The sequence below is a fragment of the Symphalangus syndactylus genome, chromosome 5 (genome assembly GCF_028878055.3).
Source record: "Symphalangus syndactylus isolate Jambi chromosome 5, NHGRI_mSymSyn1-v2.1_pri, whole genome shotgun sequence".
In the NCBI taxonomy this organism is placed as follows: domain Eukaryota; kingdom Metazoa; phylum Chordata; class Mammalia; order Primates; family Hylobatidae; genus Symphalangus; species Symphalangus syndactylus.
This window is the reverse complement of record NC_072427.2, coordinates 84,447,006-84,464,059: the sequence shown is the minus strand read 5'-3', so window position 1 is coordinate 84,464,059 and position 17,054 is coordinate 84,447,006. Positions and strand designations below refer to the sequence as shown.

General features: G+C 50.9%; 1 protein-coding gene across 3 annotated transcripts in view; it reads right to left on the bottom strand.

Moving 5' to 3' along the window:
* The window catches only part of MCM3AP (minichromosome maintenance complex component 3 associated protein), a 51,271-nt gene that overhangs the window by 16,483 nt on the left and 17,734 nt on the right, over positions 1 to 17,054 (bottom strand). For all 3 annotated transcript variants that reach the window (XM_055280035.2, XM_055280034.2, XM_063640410.1), the window contains exons 11-21: positions 15,706 to 15,866; positions 14,650 to 14,891; positions 13,964 to 14,166; positions 12,713 to 12,813; positions 10,197 to 10,328; positions 9,707 to 9,820; positions 7,938 to 8,090; positions 5,789 to 5,986; positions 3,799 to 3,867; positions 3,415 to 3,549; positions 64 to 217 (exon numbers count right to left, since the gene is read on the bottom strand). In XM_055280035.2, coding sequence (XP_055136010.1) covers positions 64 to 217; positions 3,415 to 3,549; positions 3,799 to 3,867; positions 5,789 to 5,986; positions 7,938 to 8,090; positions 9,707 to 9,820; positions 10,197 to 10,328; positions 12,713 to 12,813; positions 13,964 to 14,166; positions 14,650 to 14,891; positions 15,706 to 15,866 — 1,662 coding nt within the window. The remainder of the gene's footprint in view (positions 1 to 63; positions 218 to 3,414; positions 3,550 to 3,798; positions 3,868 to 5,788; positions 5,987 to 7,937; positions 8,091 to 9,706; positions 9,821 to 10,196; positions 10,329 to 12,712; positions 12,814 to 13,963; positions 14,167 to 14,649; positions 14,892 to 15,705; positions 15,867 to 17,054) is intronic.

Sequence of the window (17,054 nt, the reverse complement as noted above, 5' to 3'; positions counted from 1 at the left end):
ATATCTGGGAGTAAGTGAAAGTAATGAAAACACAGAAGTAAACACAAAGTAATTATAGTTCACCTTTATACACACGTTAACAGAAATCATCTGATCCCCTTTGCTGCTAAGCGAGTTGAAAAGCGAAAGCGTCTGAATCCCACCAGCATCGCTGGATGTGTCATCCACTGAGCCTTCATCTCCCATGAACTTGACTTTTAACCAATTTGCTAGAATTCTACAGATTTAAAAAAAAAAAAAAAACACTTGAAGAATCCAATTCTAAATTTGAATTATAAAGACTTTCAGGAAAAGAAAAAGAGAAGTATCACACAGACCTAGGTCCACAAATACCAAATCTTACTATGAAGCTGACCTGCACAAAACAGGCTGTCGTTTTAAAATGGAGCAACGATCTTTACTCATTTTTTTTTTTTTTTTTTTTTTTGAGACAGGGTCTCGCTCTGTCGCCCAAGCTAGAGTGCAATGGCACAAACTTGGCTCACCGCAGCAAGCAAACCTGCCTCAGCTTTCTCAGTAGCTGAGACTACAGGCACGGGCCACCATGCCCAGCTAATTTTTCCATTTTTTTTGTAGAGTCTCACTCAAAGGGTCTCACTATGTTGCTCATGCTGGCCTCAAACTCCTGGGCTCAAGCAATCCTCCCTCCACAGCCTCCCCAGTTGCTGGGATTACAGGCATGAGCCACTGCCCCCGGCTTCTACTTGTTCTTAATTGGGCAGGAGGAGGGGGAACTCATGGAACTGGCTCATTCTAATGTGACTTAAAATTCTGAAGCATTAAGATTTTCGGCAATAGAAAACATCCCTAGAGTTTGAAATACATGTTTTTTACAGATCAAATTTCTCATACCTGAGACCTTAAGAATTCTTAAGTGACATACGAACTTAGCAAATGAGAAGACGGCTATTTTGTTTTAAGAAATGACTCATCAGCTGGGCGTAGTGGCTCACGCCTGTAATCCCAGCACTTTGGGAGGCCAAGGCAGGTGGATCGCTTGAGCCCAGTTTGAGACCAGCCTGGGCAACATGGCAAAACCCTGTCTCTACAAAAAATATACAAAACTAAGCCGGGCATGGTGGTGTGCACCTGTAATCCCAGCTACTTGGGAGGCTGAGGCAGGAAAATTGCTTGAACCCAAGAGGCGGAGGTTGCAGTGAACAAAGATCACGCCACCACACGCCAGCCTGGGCAACAGAGTGAGACTCCATCTCAAAAAACAAAAAAAGAATACAGGCTTTCTAAGTGAAAAGGTGTTCTGGAATTAGTAACAGTGATGGTTGCAAAACCATCTAAAAATCACTGAAACGTACACTTTAAATGGGTGAAGTTTATGGTATGTGAATAACATTTCAATAAAGCTATTTTAAAAATAAACTGTAAGCCGGGTGTGGTGGCTCATGCCTGTAATCCCAAAACCTTGGTAGACTGAAGCATGCCGATTGCTTGAGCCCAGGAGTTCAAGACCAGCCTGGGCGACATAGTGAAACCCCATCTTTAAAAAAAAAAAAAAAAAATTAACCAGGCATGGTGGCACACGCCTGTAGTTCCGGCTACTCAGGAGGCTGAGGTGAGAAGATCAATTGAGCCCAGGAGGTCGAGGCTGCGGTGAGCTGTTACACCACTGCCCTCTAGCCTGGGTGACAACAAAGCAAGACCCTGGCTCAAAAAAACACGAAGAGACTGTAGTTGCTTTAAAAACATGACTTCTGTATGCTATTTGGTTACAGAAAATAAGATCATGTCGGCCGGGCGCGGTGGCTCACGCTTGTAATCCCAACACTTTGGGAGGCCGAGGCGGGTGGATCACGAGGTCAGGAGATCGAGACCACGGTGAAACCCCGTCTCTACTAAAAAATACAAAAAATTAGCCGGGCATGGTGGCGGGCGCCTGTAGTCCCAGCTACTTGGAGAGGCTGAGTCAGAAGAATGGCGTGAACCCGGGAGGCGGAGCTTGCAGTGAGCCGAGAATGTGCCACTGCACTCCAGCCTGGGCGACAGAGCGAGACTCCGTCTCAAACAAAACAAAAAAAAAAAAAAAAAAAAGAAAATAAGATCATGTCAATTTTTTCTTTTTTAAAATGCCAAAAGTTTCTTTAAGGGGGAAAAAATGGAACTATAGTAAACAGACTATAAACTATCTTACTGAAGAGTCTAAAATGAAGCAGGTCTATCAATGTACCTTAACACAGCTTGAAATAACAATCAACTCTTAAATGCTTTTGGTCTAAGACTATTGCCAAGTAATATGGTTTGGATTTGTGTCCCCACCCAAATCTCATGTTGAATTGTAATCCCCAATGTTAGAGGAGGGGCCTGGTGGGAAGTGATTGTATCATGGGGGTGGAATCCCCCTCGCTATTCTCATGACAGTGAGCTCTCACCAGATCTGGTTAAGTATGTGACAACTCCCCCTCACTGTTCTCACGATAGTGAGCTCTCACGAGATCTGGTTAAGAGTGTGGAAACTCCCCATAACTGTTCTCATGATAGTGAGCTCTCACGAGATCTGGTTAAGTATCTGACAACTCCCCCTCACTGTTCTCATGATAGTGAGCTCTCACGAGATCTGGTTATGTATGTGACAACTCCCCCTCACTGTTCTCACGATAGTGAGCTCTCACGAGATCTGGTTAAGAGTGTGGAAACTCCCCATAACTGTTCTCATGATAGTGAGCTCTCACGAGATCTGGTTAAGTATCTGACAACTCCCCCTCACTGTTCTCATGATAGTGAGCTCTCACGAGATCTGGTTATGTATGTGACAACTCCCCCTCACTGTTCTCACGATAGTGAGCTCTCAGATCTGGTTAAGTGTGTGGCAACTCCCCCTTGCTGTTTTCATGAAAGTGAGCATTGCGAGACCTGGTTAAGTGTGCAGCACCTCCCCCTTGCTGTTCTCATTATAGTGAGCTCTCATGAGATCTGGTTGTTTAGAAGTGTGTGGCACCTCCCACTTTGCTGTTCTCATGATAATGAGTTCTCACAAGACCTGGTTAAGGGTGTGGCATCTCCCCCTTCACTCTCTCTTCCTCCTGCTCTGGCCATGTAAGACATGCCTCCCTCCCCTTAGCCTTCTACCATGATTGTGGGTTTCCTGAGGCCTCCCCAGCCATGCTTCCTGCACAGCCGAGCCAATTAAACCTCTTTATAAAGTACCCAGTCTTGGATATTTCTTTAAAGCAGTGTGAGAATGGACTAATATACCAAGTTTATGGAATAAAAATGGAAATAATCAAATCTAAAGTTTCAACTTAAAATCATGAGCAAAACAGACTGTAAATCCAAGCATTAAAACATAAACCTACACTTCTGAGTTCCCATCACACATAAGAGGAATACCCGGCCCTGGCCCACAACTCTGCCCTGCCCACTCCACCTCTTGGAAACCCCACAGGGGAAGCCCTTCCTGACCTGCCACAACTCTCTGGGGACTGCTCCTCTCCATCCGGCAACACCAGCACCAGCTTCCAAAACACATGCTCCTGCCTCCCAGGGAGGTGCTCGGCCACAAGGGATGGCAGGTCCAGAGACGCCCATGCCACATCACTGGGAGGAACAGACCACCGTGGATTAGCCAGTGTGTGAGACCCTTGCAGGAGAAGCACACACATCCTATGAGCAGGAAGGGGCAGGTTGGAGGAAAATCAGGTTCAGAGGTAGAACTGCAAACTAGAAACCAAGTCTGGAGCTCATCAAAGAGACCTCAGTTGGAGATGCGTGAGGGGGGCTGCCAGTGTGACAGACCGGGGAACGGGGATCACCAGGGGGTGCGCAGAAGGGTGCAGCATGACAGACCTCAGCAGCTGCTGGTAGAAGTGCTGAACCTTCATCTGGTGAGCCGTCTTGTTTCTGAGCCGCCTTAACCTGCAAAGGAAAGCAGAATGACAGTGTCCCCGCAGGAGCTTAGTGAAAAGTACTGGCTAGTGTCCCCTGGGGAATACTCAGGAGACTGAAAAACACATTTTCTGCCAAAGAAATGGGTTAGAGGATTCCTTCACTCCACAAATATCATGTTAAGTATCCACTGTGTGCTGGCTATGGAAGATTCAGCAATAAACAGATGAAATCCTGCCCTTCGAGAACACAGGCTCTAATGGGGAGAGAACAGCGTCTCTAAGCGGCTGGCCTGGCATGTGTGAGGTGTCAGCACTGTGGGCAAATGCTGCCAAGTGGGGCTGGAGCCAGGGTGCGTGTTGCAACGTCACTCAGGGTGGTCAGGTGATATGTGAGCAAAGACCTGAAGGAAACAGGGGGAGCCAGCGTGACAACTTCTGGAAACAGCAGAGGGCATGGCTGTGCCAGGCCACAGCTGGACCTGGCATGTTTGGGGAGAGCGGTGAGGGCAGCGGAGGAGGGGTTGGGTCCACAGTGCAGAGACTCGGGGAGTGCTAGGGACGCCGCCGAGACGCAACGCCACCTGGCTGAGCTGTCAGAGGATCCCTCTGTTGTGGTGCTGAGGACACGATCGGGGCCCAGAGTGGAAGCTGGCAGACAGACAGGTGCTGCAGCAACATTCCAGTGAGGTGGAGAGAACTGCCATGCCCTCGGTGCGTTCTGAGGGCAGAGCTGAGGATGCTGGGTCTGAGAGAGATGCAAGCCCAGGTTTGTGCCCTAAGCACAGGAGGACAGGACGGTATCCTATGAGCAGGAAGGGGCTGGGTGGGGGAAAATCAGGTTCAGAGGTTGAACCACGAACTGGAAACCAAGTCTGGAACTCAGGGAAGAGGCCTCAGTTGGAGATGCATGATGGGGGCTATCACCAGGGGGTGCGCAGAAGGGCAGGGAAGAGGGCAGAGGTCTGGGCTGAGGGGGCAGGGTGGAGGGCTCAGACAAGGAGACTGAGGCTGACAAGGGCAGCTACGGAGTGGGGACACAAGAAGCCATGACTCCAGGAGGCGGCCAGGTCACTATGTGAAGGCAGCCATGGGTCAGAGGAGCCAGCCCCAGCCCTGGCCTCACAGCGTGCCTGCAACAGGCTGGGACTGCCACCACCACTGCCGGCGTGGAACCTGATGGGGCCAAATGAAACCCACAAGACAGTTTTCAGAGGGAACATCCAGTGATGACCGGGAGGAGGAGAAGACATGACATGAAGCCCCAGCGGTGTGCCTGCTAGGCCCTCCAGGCTGCCTCCCCAGTCCCCACCTACTGGGAGGCCAGGGAGCCCTGAGGCCAGGCAAGAGGTGGCACCTACATGGGTTCTAAATCAAGGCCAAGCCCAGCATGGCCAGGATGCAGGCTGAGGGGGTCCTGGCATGGCCCTGAGGAGCCGGTTCTGCTCGGGGTGACCAGGAGGAGTGGCAGGGAGGGCCAGGGCCACACCAAGGGGCCTCAAGAGGGAGATACTGGAGGGTGGAGGTGGAGTCTGGAAGATGCTGCCATAGAAAGGGGCAGTGTGTGAAGGAGGTGGCAGGAGGAACAGAGGGATGGGGCGGGCATGGGATTGGAAGACACAGGCCAGCGTGGACCTCAGGCCCCTCCAATGAGGATGGAAGTGGCAGGTACATAAACTGGGACAAGCAGGAAAAGAACAGGTGATGCAGAGTCAGACTCAGGCACCAGGACGCTGAGTCGTTCAAAGTGAACTCAGAGCTCTGCTTTCCCAGTGGAACAAGTCACCCATCCACAACTGTGGGAGACAACCTTCAAAATGCAACCCTGTGCCTGTCCCCGCCTCCAGGCTTCACCTATCTTCACCCTCCAAACACACACATTAATTCAGCTCCTGATAAAACCAAGTGGGGGCAGGGGAGCCCTGATGAGGCAGGCGGCAGCTGATGCTGACCTGGTGCAGGAGATGCCCAATCTCCCTGCATGGCCCAGGTCCAGGAGGCCCCTGGCCAGGTTCTCCTCAGCAATGGGGCACTCTGCGCTGGGCGCCAGCGCCCTCAGCCGGTCGCTCATGTCCACGCAGCAGGGCGCAGCAGGGAAAGCCCGCATTTGGCGCCTCAGTTTCTTGCGGGCTGTGACAGCTTCCCTCCACCTGGGGACATGAAAATGTATCATCACAGAGTGTTTTCAGGGTCTTCAAACTGAGAAACACATTGGAGTCAGAACTCAGGCATGGGGAAGGAAGGACATCAAATGAGTGTGGTGAGCAATGAAACTACTGAACGTTAACAGTTAATACTGAATGGGCTTTGGAGGCTGACTTGGCAATACGGATACAGATTTAAGATACATATACCCAGCCGGGTGCAGTGGCTCACGCCTGTAATCCCAGCACTTTGGGAGGCCAAGGCAGGCGGATTGCCTAAGCTCAAGAGTTCAAGACCAGCCTACGCAACACAGTGAAACCCCATCTCTACTAAAATACAAAAAATTAGCCGAGCATGGTGGCGGGCGACTGTGGTCCCAGCTACTTGGGAGGCTGAGGCAGGAGAATCCCTTGAACCCAGGAGGTGGAGGTTGCAGTGAGCCGAGATCACGCCACTGCACTCCAGCCTGGGTGACACAGCAAGGCTCTGTCTCAAAAAAAAAAAAAAAAAAAGACACATATACCCCTTTACCCACAGCCACCACTGATAGGAATTTATCTCCACACACATGTGCCTGTGTGCAGATGGGTGAGATGTCTGTCTGTACAACGACAGTCACCATGACAGTCTGTAATTACCAGAGCTAAAAAGAGCCACAGCCAGGCTCGGTGGCTCACGCCTGTAATCCCAGCACTTTGGGAGGCCAAGGCGGGTGGATCGCGAGGTCAGGAGTTTGAGAGCAGCCTGGCCAATATAGTGAAACCCCATCTCTACTAAAAATAAACAAAACAAAATTAGCCGAGCATGGTGGCCCACGCCTGTAGTCCCAGCTACTCAGGAGGCTGAGGCAGAAGAATCACTTGAACCTGGGAGGTGGAGGTTGCAGTGAGCCGTGATTGCGCCACTGCACTCCAGCCTGGGCGACAGAGTGAGACTCCATCTCAGAAAAAAAAAGAGCCACATGAAAGTCCATCAACAGAAGACCAGGAAGGTCATTTATGGTACATTCTCGCACTGACCTCAAGACCACTGGCAACGGGGACAGCTCAGCATGCTGCTACAGCCAAGCCTCCACCTCGTATCAGATGGAGCAAAGGAAGGCTCAGAGCAAAGCAGGGATCATGAGCCCATCTGTGCCAAAAGCCACAAGAAAGGACAGAAAGTCTCTGGATGGTTTCGCAAGCAGCTGCTGCTCGCACAATGGACAGGGGTCTGTTGTAGAAGGAAGACTCACTTCTCCCCATACTCCCTTTTGTACTGTTCCAACTGCCAAGGACACTATTAGTGATTTTAAATTTTATTATGAAATGAATCATACAACATACATAACACATATATGCCCAGTTATAAGATTAATAAATCATCGAGCACCTGTGCACTTACATCCAGTTGAGAAGTTGTGGCCATGACAGGCACCACCTCCCATTACCAAAAGTAACCACTATGCTGAGATTATGATCATTATTTTCCTTCTTTTCTTTAGGGTTATACCACTATATATAAATCCGAAACAACCTATTTAGTTTGAATATACACTATTTGTATACTCCCTATTAATTGCTTTTTCTCCACTAGTTATATTTTGAGAATTCACCCTTATTGGTGCATGCAGCCATAATCTGGCTTGTTCACAGCTGTCTCCCAGCACCTAGTGCAGTGGGCAAATGGCAGGCACCCTATAAATATTAGTTGACATGCAGAGCAGCCACCACGTCCCAATCTAACTCCTGACTTTTCCCCTTAGTTTATATTGTGTGTGTGTGTGTGTGTGTGTGTAATCAAGTATTTCTGAAATGCAGTATAATCCAATGAGTCTATTTTAGGTATTCATTGCTATAACATTATCCCCCATCCTTTTACCACTGAATACAGAAACTGATAGCTCATATATTTTGAATTTGGTAAAAGACTCTTCCCCGTGTGTGTGGATTTTGCCTGTAGGAACACAGGACTCACCGCTGTAGATACTTGCAGAAGCACTGAAGCTCCTGGAGGGTCTCCTTTGCAGTCTGGAAGATTTCCTCCACGAGAAACAAGTCCACTAAGTGGGCACAGACATCCTCACAGCAACGGGCCATGCGGACCCTCTGGTCTGTCTCTACTGCATTCCTAGAAACAGGGCAATCAGCATGGAAGACACTGCACTTGGGGCCCACAGACACTGAGGGCTTGCTTGAAAAGTGCAAGAGTCGGTCAGGCGCAGTGGCTCACGCCTGTAATCCCAGCACTTTGGAAGGCTGAGGCGGGTGGATCACGAGGTCAGGAGATCGAGACCATCCTGGCTAACACGGTGAAACCCCGTCTCTACTAAAAATATGAAAAATTAGCCAGGCATAGTGGTGGGTTCCTGTAGTCCCTGCTACTCAGGAGGCTGAGGCAGGAGAATGGCGTGAACCTGGGAGGCGGAGCTTGCAGTAAGCCGAGATGGCGCCACTGCACTCCAGCTTGGGCAACAGAGTGAGACTCCCATCTCAAAAAAAAAAAAAAAAAATTAGCTGGGCATGGCGGTGCGTGCCTGTAATCCCAGTTACTTGGGTGGCTGAGGTAGGAGAATCGCTTGAACCCAGGAGGCAGAGGTTGCAGTGAGCCGAGATCGTGCCACCACACTCCAGCCTGGGTGACACAGCAAGACTCCATCTCGGAAAAAAAAAAAAAAAGTGCAAGAGTCAAGGCCAGGCACAGTGACTCAAGCCTGTAATCCCAGCACTTTGGGAGGCTGAGGCGGGCAGGTCATGAGGTCAGGAGCTAGAGACCAGCCTGACCAACATGGTGAAACCCTGTCTCTACTAAAAATACAAAAATTAGCCAGGTGTGGTGGCGCATGCCTGCAGCCCCAGCTACTCAGGAGGCGGAGGCAGGAGAATCGCCTGAACCCGGGAGGCAGAGGTTGCAGTGAACCCAGATCGCGCCACTGCACTCCAGTGTAGGCGACAGAGCAAGACTCTGTCTTTAAAAAAAAAAAAAAGTGCAAGAGTCTGCATCTTCAGTATTAAAACGTAATTCCATCTTCACTGTAAGAGAAGCTTTAATACTTAAACTAGACACCTAGAAAGACAGGGTAAAAAGAATTAAGTGGTACAGGGTGCCAAATTATAGGTCCATAGGGGCCCTTGTAACAGTTAAGAAATAAACCTTTATCTTAATAAAATAGTCAGAATTTTTAATTAATTATTTTAGAGACAGGGTCTCACTATGTTGCCCAGGCTGCATTTTGCCTGTAGGAACACAAGACTCACTGCTGTAGAGTGAGTGGCCACCACAGGTGCAGTCACAGCACACTACCTGGAACTTCTGAGCTTAAGTGATCTTTGCACCTCAGTCTCTTGAGGAGCTGGGACTACAGGTGCCTGGCGTAGAATTTGTAAATTACCACGCAGACAACCACAAAACCTTCTCATCAGCAACATCTCACATGTGCAATCAATTGGAAGTGTCTCAAATATATGATAAAGGCCAGTGGCTACTAAGGATGGCTGACTATGGTCATGTGGTGGCAGCCCTCATATAAAACAGAATTTTTTATAATAAAATTCTCTCAGCCAAGGGAGCACAGAGGACTGCATCAAATACATTTGGTCACAAAATCAAAGTAGCTGAGACAGGCAAGACCCATTTCCAATAGCCCATCCTCAGTGGCACAAGCATCCTCAGTGGCACAAGACACAGCCTAGGGCAGAGCCAAAGCTTACTCTCCTGGCACAGCAAGACACCAGCGTTTCACTTACTTCAACTCCTGGGAGCAGGTTTCCCTCACAAAGTCCATCATCACGTGTTCCATCAGCTCCACGGCCAGGCCCTGGCTCAGCTCACTTAACACCAGCTCTCTCTCTCGTTTCAACCTACAGGGAAGAGAAAAAATACACAAGGGTAACGTTTAAGAATAAAAGTAAGTGCTGTTTGTTTTACTCCCTGGCCACGCAGACAGGGATTGAGGTGTGCTGCCTGAGTCGGCAGGCCACCCCTACTCCAGCTCTCCTGACGTCACCTCCCTTCCCCAGCCTTTCCTGGCTGGGAAGGGCCACTGCTCACGGGTAGGTGTGGCCTGAGGAGCTCCATCCACCCCCTGGGCTGAAGCACACGAGGACATGAGTGGGTCAGCAAGGGTGGAATGGCAGCACAGTGGACAACAACAGCAGGAGCATCGCGGCCAGGGTCAGTTCTTGCCTGTGTCCACACTGAGCTCCTTATCTGGCTGCGTGGACAAGACACACTTACCTTTCCTCTTCAGCCCGCTGCCTCTCCTGCTCCCTTCGCTCCCTTTCCTTAGACACTTCTTCAGCTGCAATGTGCCTCAAAATGCCCGTGGTTGCAGCTGTTAACAAATCCTCCATAGCAGCATTAGAAACACTAAACAGAACAAAGGGGATAGCATTCAAAATCAGAGACAAGGCCGGGTGCGGTGGCACACGCCTGTAATCCCTGCACTTTGGGAGGCTGAGGTGGGCCGATCACGAGGTCAGGAGATCAAGACCATTCTGGCCAACACGGTGAAACCCCATCTCTACTAAAAATACAAAAATTAGCCTGGCGTGGCAGCACACGCTTGTAGTCCCAGCTACTCAGGAGGCTGAGGTGGAAGAATTGCTTGGACCTGGGAGGCGGAGACTGCAGTGAGCTGAGACCACGTCACTGTACTCCAGCCTGGGCAACACAGCGAGACTCTGTCTCAAAAAAAAGAGAGAAAAATATCAAAATAAAAAAGCCAAGTCATTGACAAGGAAAAAAAACCACACAGGTTGAGTGTCCCTAATCCAAAAATCTGAAATCCAAAATGCTCCAAAATCTCAAACTTTTTGAGCACAACATGTCATGCTTTTCAAAGGAAATGCTCATTGGAGCGTTTTAGAATTCAGATTTTCAGATTTTTAGGTAAGAGATACTCAACTGGTACATATAATACAAAGATTCCAAAATCCAAAAATATCTGTAATCTAAAACCCTTGTGGTCCCAAGCATTTTGGAGAAGGGATATGCAACCTGTACTTGTTTGGCTGCCAGCAGAAAAATTAAGCCTACTGTTAGAAACACACAATCTACCAAAACTGACTCATGAAGAAACAGAAAAATCTGAGTAGACCTCTAACTAGTAAGGAGACTTCCAAACAAAGAAAAGTACAAGACCAGAAGGTTTCACTGGTAAATTCTATTAAACACTAACGAAACACTAACCACCAATCTTTTTCAAATCCTTTCAAAAAACTGAAGAGGAGGGAATATTTACTAACTCATTTTATGAGGCTAGCATTGCCCTAATACCAAAGACAGACCAAAGACACTATAGGAAGACTACAGACTGAGCAGGCACAGTGGCTCCTGCCTGTCATCCCAGCATTTTAGGAGGCTGAGGTGGGAGGACTGCTTGAGCCCAGGAGTTCAAGACTAACCTGGGCAACAGAGAGACCGCATCTCTACAAAAAATTAAAAAATTAGCCGGGTATGGTGGCATGCACCTGTGGTCCTAGCTACTTGGGAGGCTGAGGTGAGAGGATGACTTGAACCTAGAAGATCAAGGCTGTGTTTAGCCGTGATTGTGCTTCTGCACTCAGGTCTAGGTGACAAAGTAAGACCCTGTCTCAAAAAAGAAAAAAAAAAGGAATAAAGAAATAAAAAGGAAAACTACAGACCAATATCCCTCATGAATATGGATATAAAAATCCTCAACAAGGCCGGGTGCGGTGGCTCACACCTGTAATCTCAGCACTTTTGGAGGCCGAGGCAGGTGGATCACAAGGTCAGGAGATCGAGACCATCCTGGCTAATACAGTGAAACTCTGTCTCTACTAAAAATACAAAAAATTAGCCAGGCGTGGTGACAGGTGCCTGTAATCCCAGCTACTCGGAAGGCTGAGGCAGGGCAATCGCTTGAACCCGGGAGGCAGGGGTTGCAGTGAGCCAAGATTGTGCCACTGCACTCCAGCCTGGGCAACAGAGCGAGACTCCATCTCAAAAACAAAACGAAACAAAACAAACAAAAAAAAAATTTAACCTAGGAGGCAAAAACTTTATACGTTGAAAACTACAAAGCATTGTCGAAAGAAATTAAGAATGACCTAAATAAATGGAAAGACATCCCATATTCTCAGATTAGAAGATTTAATATTGTTAAGATGACAATACTGGCCAGGTGCAGTGGCACATGCCTGTAATCCCAGTACTTTAGGAGGCTGAGGCAGGTGGATCACTTGAGGCCAGGAGTTCGAGATCACCCCTGGACAACATGGCGAAAGGCATCTCTACAAAAAATAAAAAAATTAGCCAGGCTGGTGCCCACCTGCAATCTCAGCTACTCGGGAAGCTAAGGCAGAAGAATTGCCTGAACCCAGGAGGTGGAGGTTACAGTGAGGCTGAGATCGAGCCACTGCACTCCAGCCTGAGCAACAGAGCAAGACTCCATCTCAAAAATAAATGAATAAATAAATAAAAAAAGATGACAGTACCACCCAGAACAATCTACAGATTCAACACAATCCCTATCAAAATCCCAACAGCACTTTCTGCAGAAACAGAAAAACTCATCCTAAACTTCACATGGTATCTCAGGAGACCCCGAATAGCAAAACCATCTTGAAAAAGAAGAATGGAGGGGAAAATCTTCCTGACACTGTATCTGGCAATAACGTATTGGATTACGACTCCAAAAACGCAGGCAACTTTATGAGAGGAAACTTCTGGAGGACTGGGCGCAGCTCCCCGCAGCAAGTAGCAGGAGGGGAGCACCAGATGCCACTCACCCCAGGGCGGCAGCTGCGTAGGCAGCGCCTGCAGAGCCAACTTCCTCACAGTCCCTCTGCAGAGCCTCCTGGATGAGCTCGTCCACCACCTGCGCCAGGTCCTGTGGAGAGACCAGCATGGGGTGGAATGGAACGTCCCACCCAGGGCAGAAATCCTGGGTAACATGTTGTCACCGGACAGTCTGCAGGTGTCTCGTGACAGAAGCACACAACCCCTGACACGGGGTCGGCTAGGCTGTTGCAGGAAAGGTGTCCCCTAGCGAATGGAAAGGTGCCATCTGGAGAGGAAGGTGCCCTGCGGATGGCCACACAGCGCCCTGGCCTAGCCGTCTCCAGGCTACGTCAAGCAGCCTCGGTTTCTGTGGCCACTCTATGCTCCCCCTCAGGACTCCGTGATCCCCGGATGGGCTGGTGCCCAGTGCCTGCCCCTAAGCAGCCAGAGTGGCACAATCCAGTCTCACAACCATAGAATCGACAGGCTCTACTCAATATCAAGGCACCTGTCCGGACCATACCCACCCTGAGGCCACAACCATCAAGGGCACATCCACCCCCAGGCCAGGCTGGTCAAGGGGCTCACCTACCCCCAGGCCATGCCCATCAGGGAGCACAGCCACAGAGACCACACACACCAGAGGGGACACGTCCACCCCGAGGCCATGCCTATCAGGGGGGCACAGCCACCCCAAGCCATGCCCATCAGGGGGCACACCCGCCAGGGGACACGCCCACCCCAGGCCACACCCACATTGGACACGCCCACCCCCAGGTCACACCCATCAGTGGGGACACCCAACCCCAGAAAATGCCCTTCAGGGGACACATCCACACTCAGTCCATGCATCTTGGGGGGCCACACACACCAGGGGGACATGCCCACTCCAGGCCACACCCACAGGGGGACACACCCACCCAGGCCACACCCACAAGGCAGACACGCCACCCCAGGTCACACCCATCATGGGGCCCACAATGCTGCCAATGATCCCGTCAGGAATAGACGGGTGTTGAGTTCAGACACACAGGGGCTCAGGCCGGTGCTGTGACAGGAAGCTCCTGAGATGAAGACGGACTCCACAATGAGCCTGAATAGGTGGGCCCCACTTGAGGCTGAGTGACTCTAGGCAGGACCCCTCTCTGGACTCTCCTGAGAGACCAGGCGCCACAGCCCCCCCTCATGGGGTGATGACTAAGGACATTTGTGCACAATGGGCTTCCCAGAGTCCAGACCCAGAAAAAAAGAGTCCCTACCTCATCAGAGTACATGGGCACGGGCTCCAGAGGCGGTAGCTCAGGCTGCACAGAGAGCTGGAAGAGGCTGGGCGCCACAGACGGGGTCAGTGCCAGGACAGGAGGCAGAGGCACTGGGGAGGGCGCAGGGGCTGGTAGAGACTGTGGGAGACTGGGCAGGGGTGCATCCAGCTCTACACCACACTCCTCTCCTCTCCCTCCGCCTGGAAGGAAACATACAGGAGAAAACATAGCTGCAGACACAGGGTACCTGGCACCACAGGGACCAAGGTCTGTGCAGGGACAGCCCCAGGCCACCCACAGTGACCCTGAGGACTGGCCTGCCCTCCAGGAGACCAGCTATATGGGACAACATATGCTTTGCATGAAAAACAAGCCCCAGGATGTCAGGGAGCCAGGAGGAGGGCTTCAAAGCCCTCAGTCCACTCCCAGTGAGAACCACCTGAGCATAAGGAAGAGCCACACCCCTGTGCCCCAAGACAAGACAGGTGCTCAGGCTCCTGGGAGGCGTCCCAGTGGGAAAATGCAGATGCCCAGGCTCCTGGGAGGCGTCCTCGTGGGAAAATGCAGATGCCCAGGCTCCTGGGAGGCGTCCCGGTGGGAAAATGCAGATGCCCAGGCTCCTGGGAGGCATCCTGGTGGGAAAATGCAGCTAGTCCCCTCACTACAACTGCAGCTTCACTCACCCACTGTGTCCGAGCTGGGTCTCTGGGTGCTGACGGGCAGCTCCGCGGCCAGGCTCTCCCCGATGTACTTGTTCTGGGAGTTGAAGCTGCACACAGGGGTGTGACGAGGGACGGGAGGCAATGGCCCTCCGTTCACAATTTCCCCGACCGACACCGTCAGCTTCCTGGTAATAAACACTGACTTCCTGATCTTGGATAATCCCTCTGGTTCCAGGAATGCAGACCGGTTCAGCTCCACACAGCTACCCAGACCACAAAAGACCCCCAAAGGGGTGTCACCAGGGGAGAAGACGGCTCGCCCCCAGTGCCCCGCTCAGTACTGCAAGCCCCTCAGGCGTGACCACAGCCAGGTGTAAATAACAGAAAGCAGACACTCGGGTCCCACTGCCGCCCACCCTGGAGCCTCTGTAGGTCCCTGGAACCACTGAGCCCAGCGTGCTAACAGACGCACGCTGACTCACTCCTGCCTCCTTGCTGGCTCACCCAAAACCGTCTTATTTTGTGAGGACAGAACTGGAAGGAGGAGACAGAACTGGGAGGAGACAGAACTGGAAGGAGGAGACAGGCAGGAGGCAGGTGAGGAATCACAGGAGACAGGGTGGGGAACTAGGCACCGGGTGTTGAGTGTAAGCTGCCGGTTTCTGAGACAGCGTCTGTGAGTCTCACCACTCTGACTGCTAAGTACCGGAGAAGACTCCGGCTGGCCTGCGGGTGCCTCCATCCCAGCCGTCAGAGGTTGTCCGTCATTGGCTGGCAAAGGCAGTCAAGGGAAAAGATAAGGAAGACCCTAACTTTTATCTTTAGGTTCGTTGGCAACTCATGAAAAGGACTGATTATGGAGTCACAAAGAACTTGGTCTGAGCCCTCAATGTGCTGACAGCCAGGGTGTGACCTTGGGAACACCCCCAGCCATTCTGAGTCTCGTGTGTTCACCTGCATGGCAGAGGGAATGCACCTTCTTCAAGTCAGGGAAGCAGCCAGCCCCTCACAACCCTTTACCAGAATTAACAAGAAAAAAGGAGACAGGGGCCCCGCCGTTCCACTCTCAGCTCTTACCCGTCGGAAACGGTGAGGCCGTGGCAGGTGAGGAAGTCGGTCGCCTCTTCACAGTCTCTGAACAGCAGCATGCGCACCACGCCATCCAGGGGAAAGACGGTAGATCGCTGTGTGCTCACCGTGTACGCAAAGTTGAGCGCTCGGAGAGCATCCTTGCGGATCTGAAAGGAGGAGCCAAATCACTGCAGTCTCAGAGGAAGGGCCCAGTCACACACATGCAGTCAGCCCATGACCACAGACATGGCCGGCGTGGGGCACATGGGCTCCTCCTGGGCTGAGTCCACCAGAAGGCACTTTGGCAACATGGAACCCAAGCTTAGAGATCGTAGGCAGTCTGCTCAGGGGCAGTGCTCAGGAATGCGTGCCAAACAAACGCTCTCATAGAGAAGGATGGCTTGTGAAGGTTTTATTTGTAAGAGAAATCATGAAACAAACTGTCCATCAACAAGGCCAGGTGAAGTCAGCTGTGCAGCATCCACATGACAAAAGGCCAGGAAGGTGCTGCAGAGGTCCCTGGAGACCACGGAATGCCAGCAGGAAATCAATCCCATGGAATGACATATAATAGTTGGAGACAACCGTTCATGGCATTCTAACAAGAGCCTTAAAAAAAAAAAAAAAGAAGACAGAGGCCAGGTGCAGTGGCTCACACCTGTAATCCCAGCACTTTGGGAGGCCAAGGGAGGTGGGTCACTTGAAGCCAGGTGTTTGAGACCAGCCTGGCCAACATGGTGAAACCCCGTCTCTACTAAAAATACAAAAATTAGCTGGGTGTGGTGGCACGTGCCTGTAATACCAGCTACTAGGGAGGCTGAGGCAGGAGAATTGCTTCAACCCGGGAGGCAGAGGTTGCAGTGAGCCGAGATCACGCCACTGCACTCCAGCCTGGGTGACAAAGTGAGACTCCATCTCAAAAAAAAAATAAATAAAAAGTAAAAATAGACAAAGGAAAAACATGAAAATCCTAACAAAAATTATGCTTGAGTGCTGGGACTTTGGTGCCTAAGCTGTTACTCCTCTTCCGATGTTCTTTAATTCAACCAACACTGATCAAGCGTTTGCTCTGTGCCTAGCACCATTTTTAATGCTGAGAGTACAACAGTGAACAAAAACACAATCCCTGTCCCCACATAGCTGACATGCCAGGGGAGAGATCAATGCCACAGAAAACAAACACGTCAAACACACAGAATGGTGATTTAGTGCGGCAGATGGGCAGGGAGAACAGGGAGTGCTGGCGGGGGCCCTGCTGAGGGCAGCAGCCAAGCCTCGCCTGGCCTCAGGGAGGTGGAGACAGCGCCATGCGGCTCTGCGAGTATACAACAGCAGTGGGAACAGCAAGCACAAAG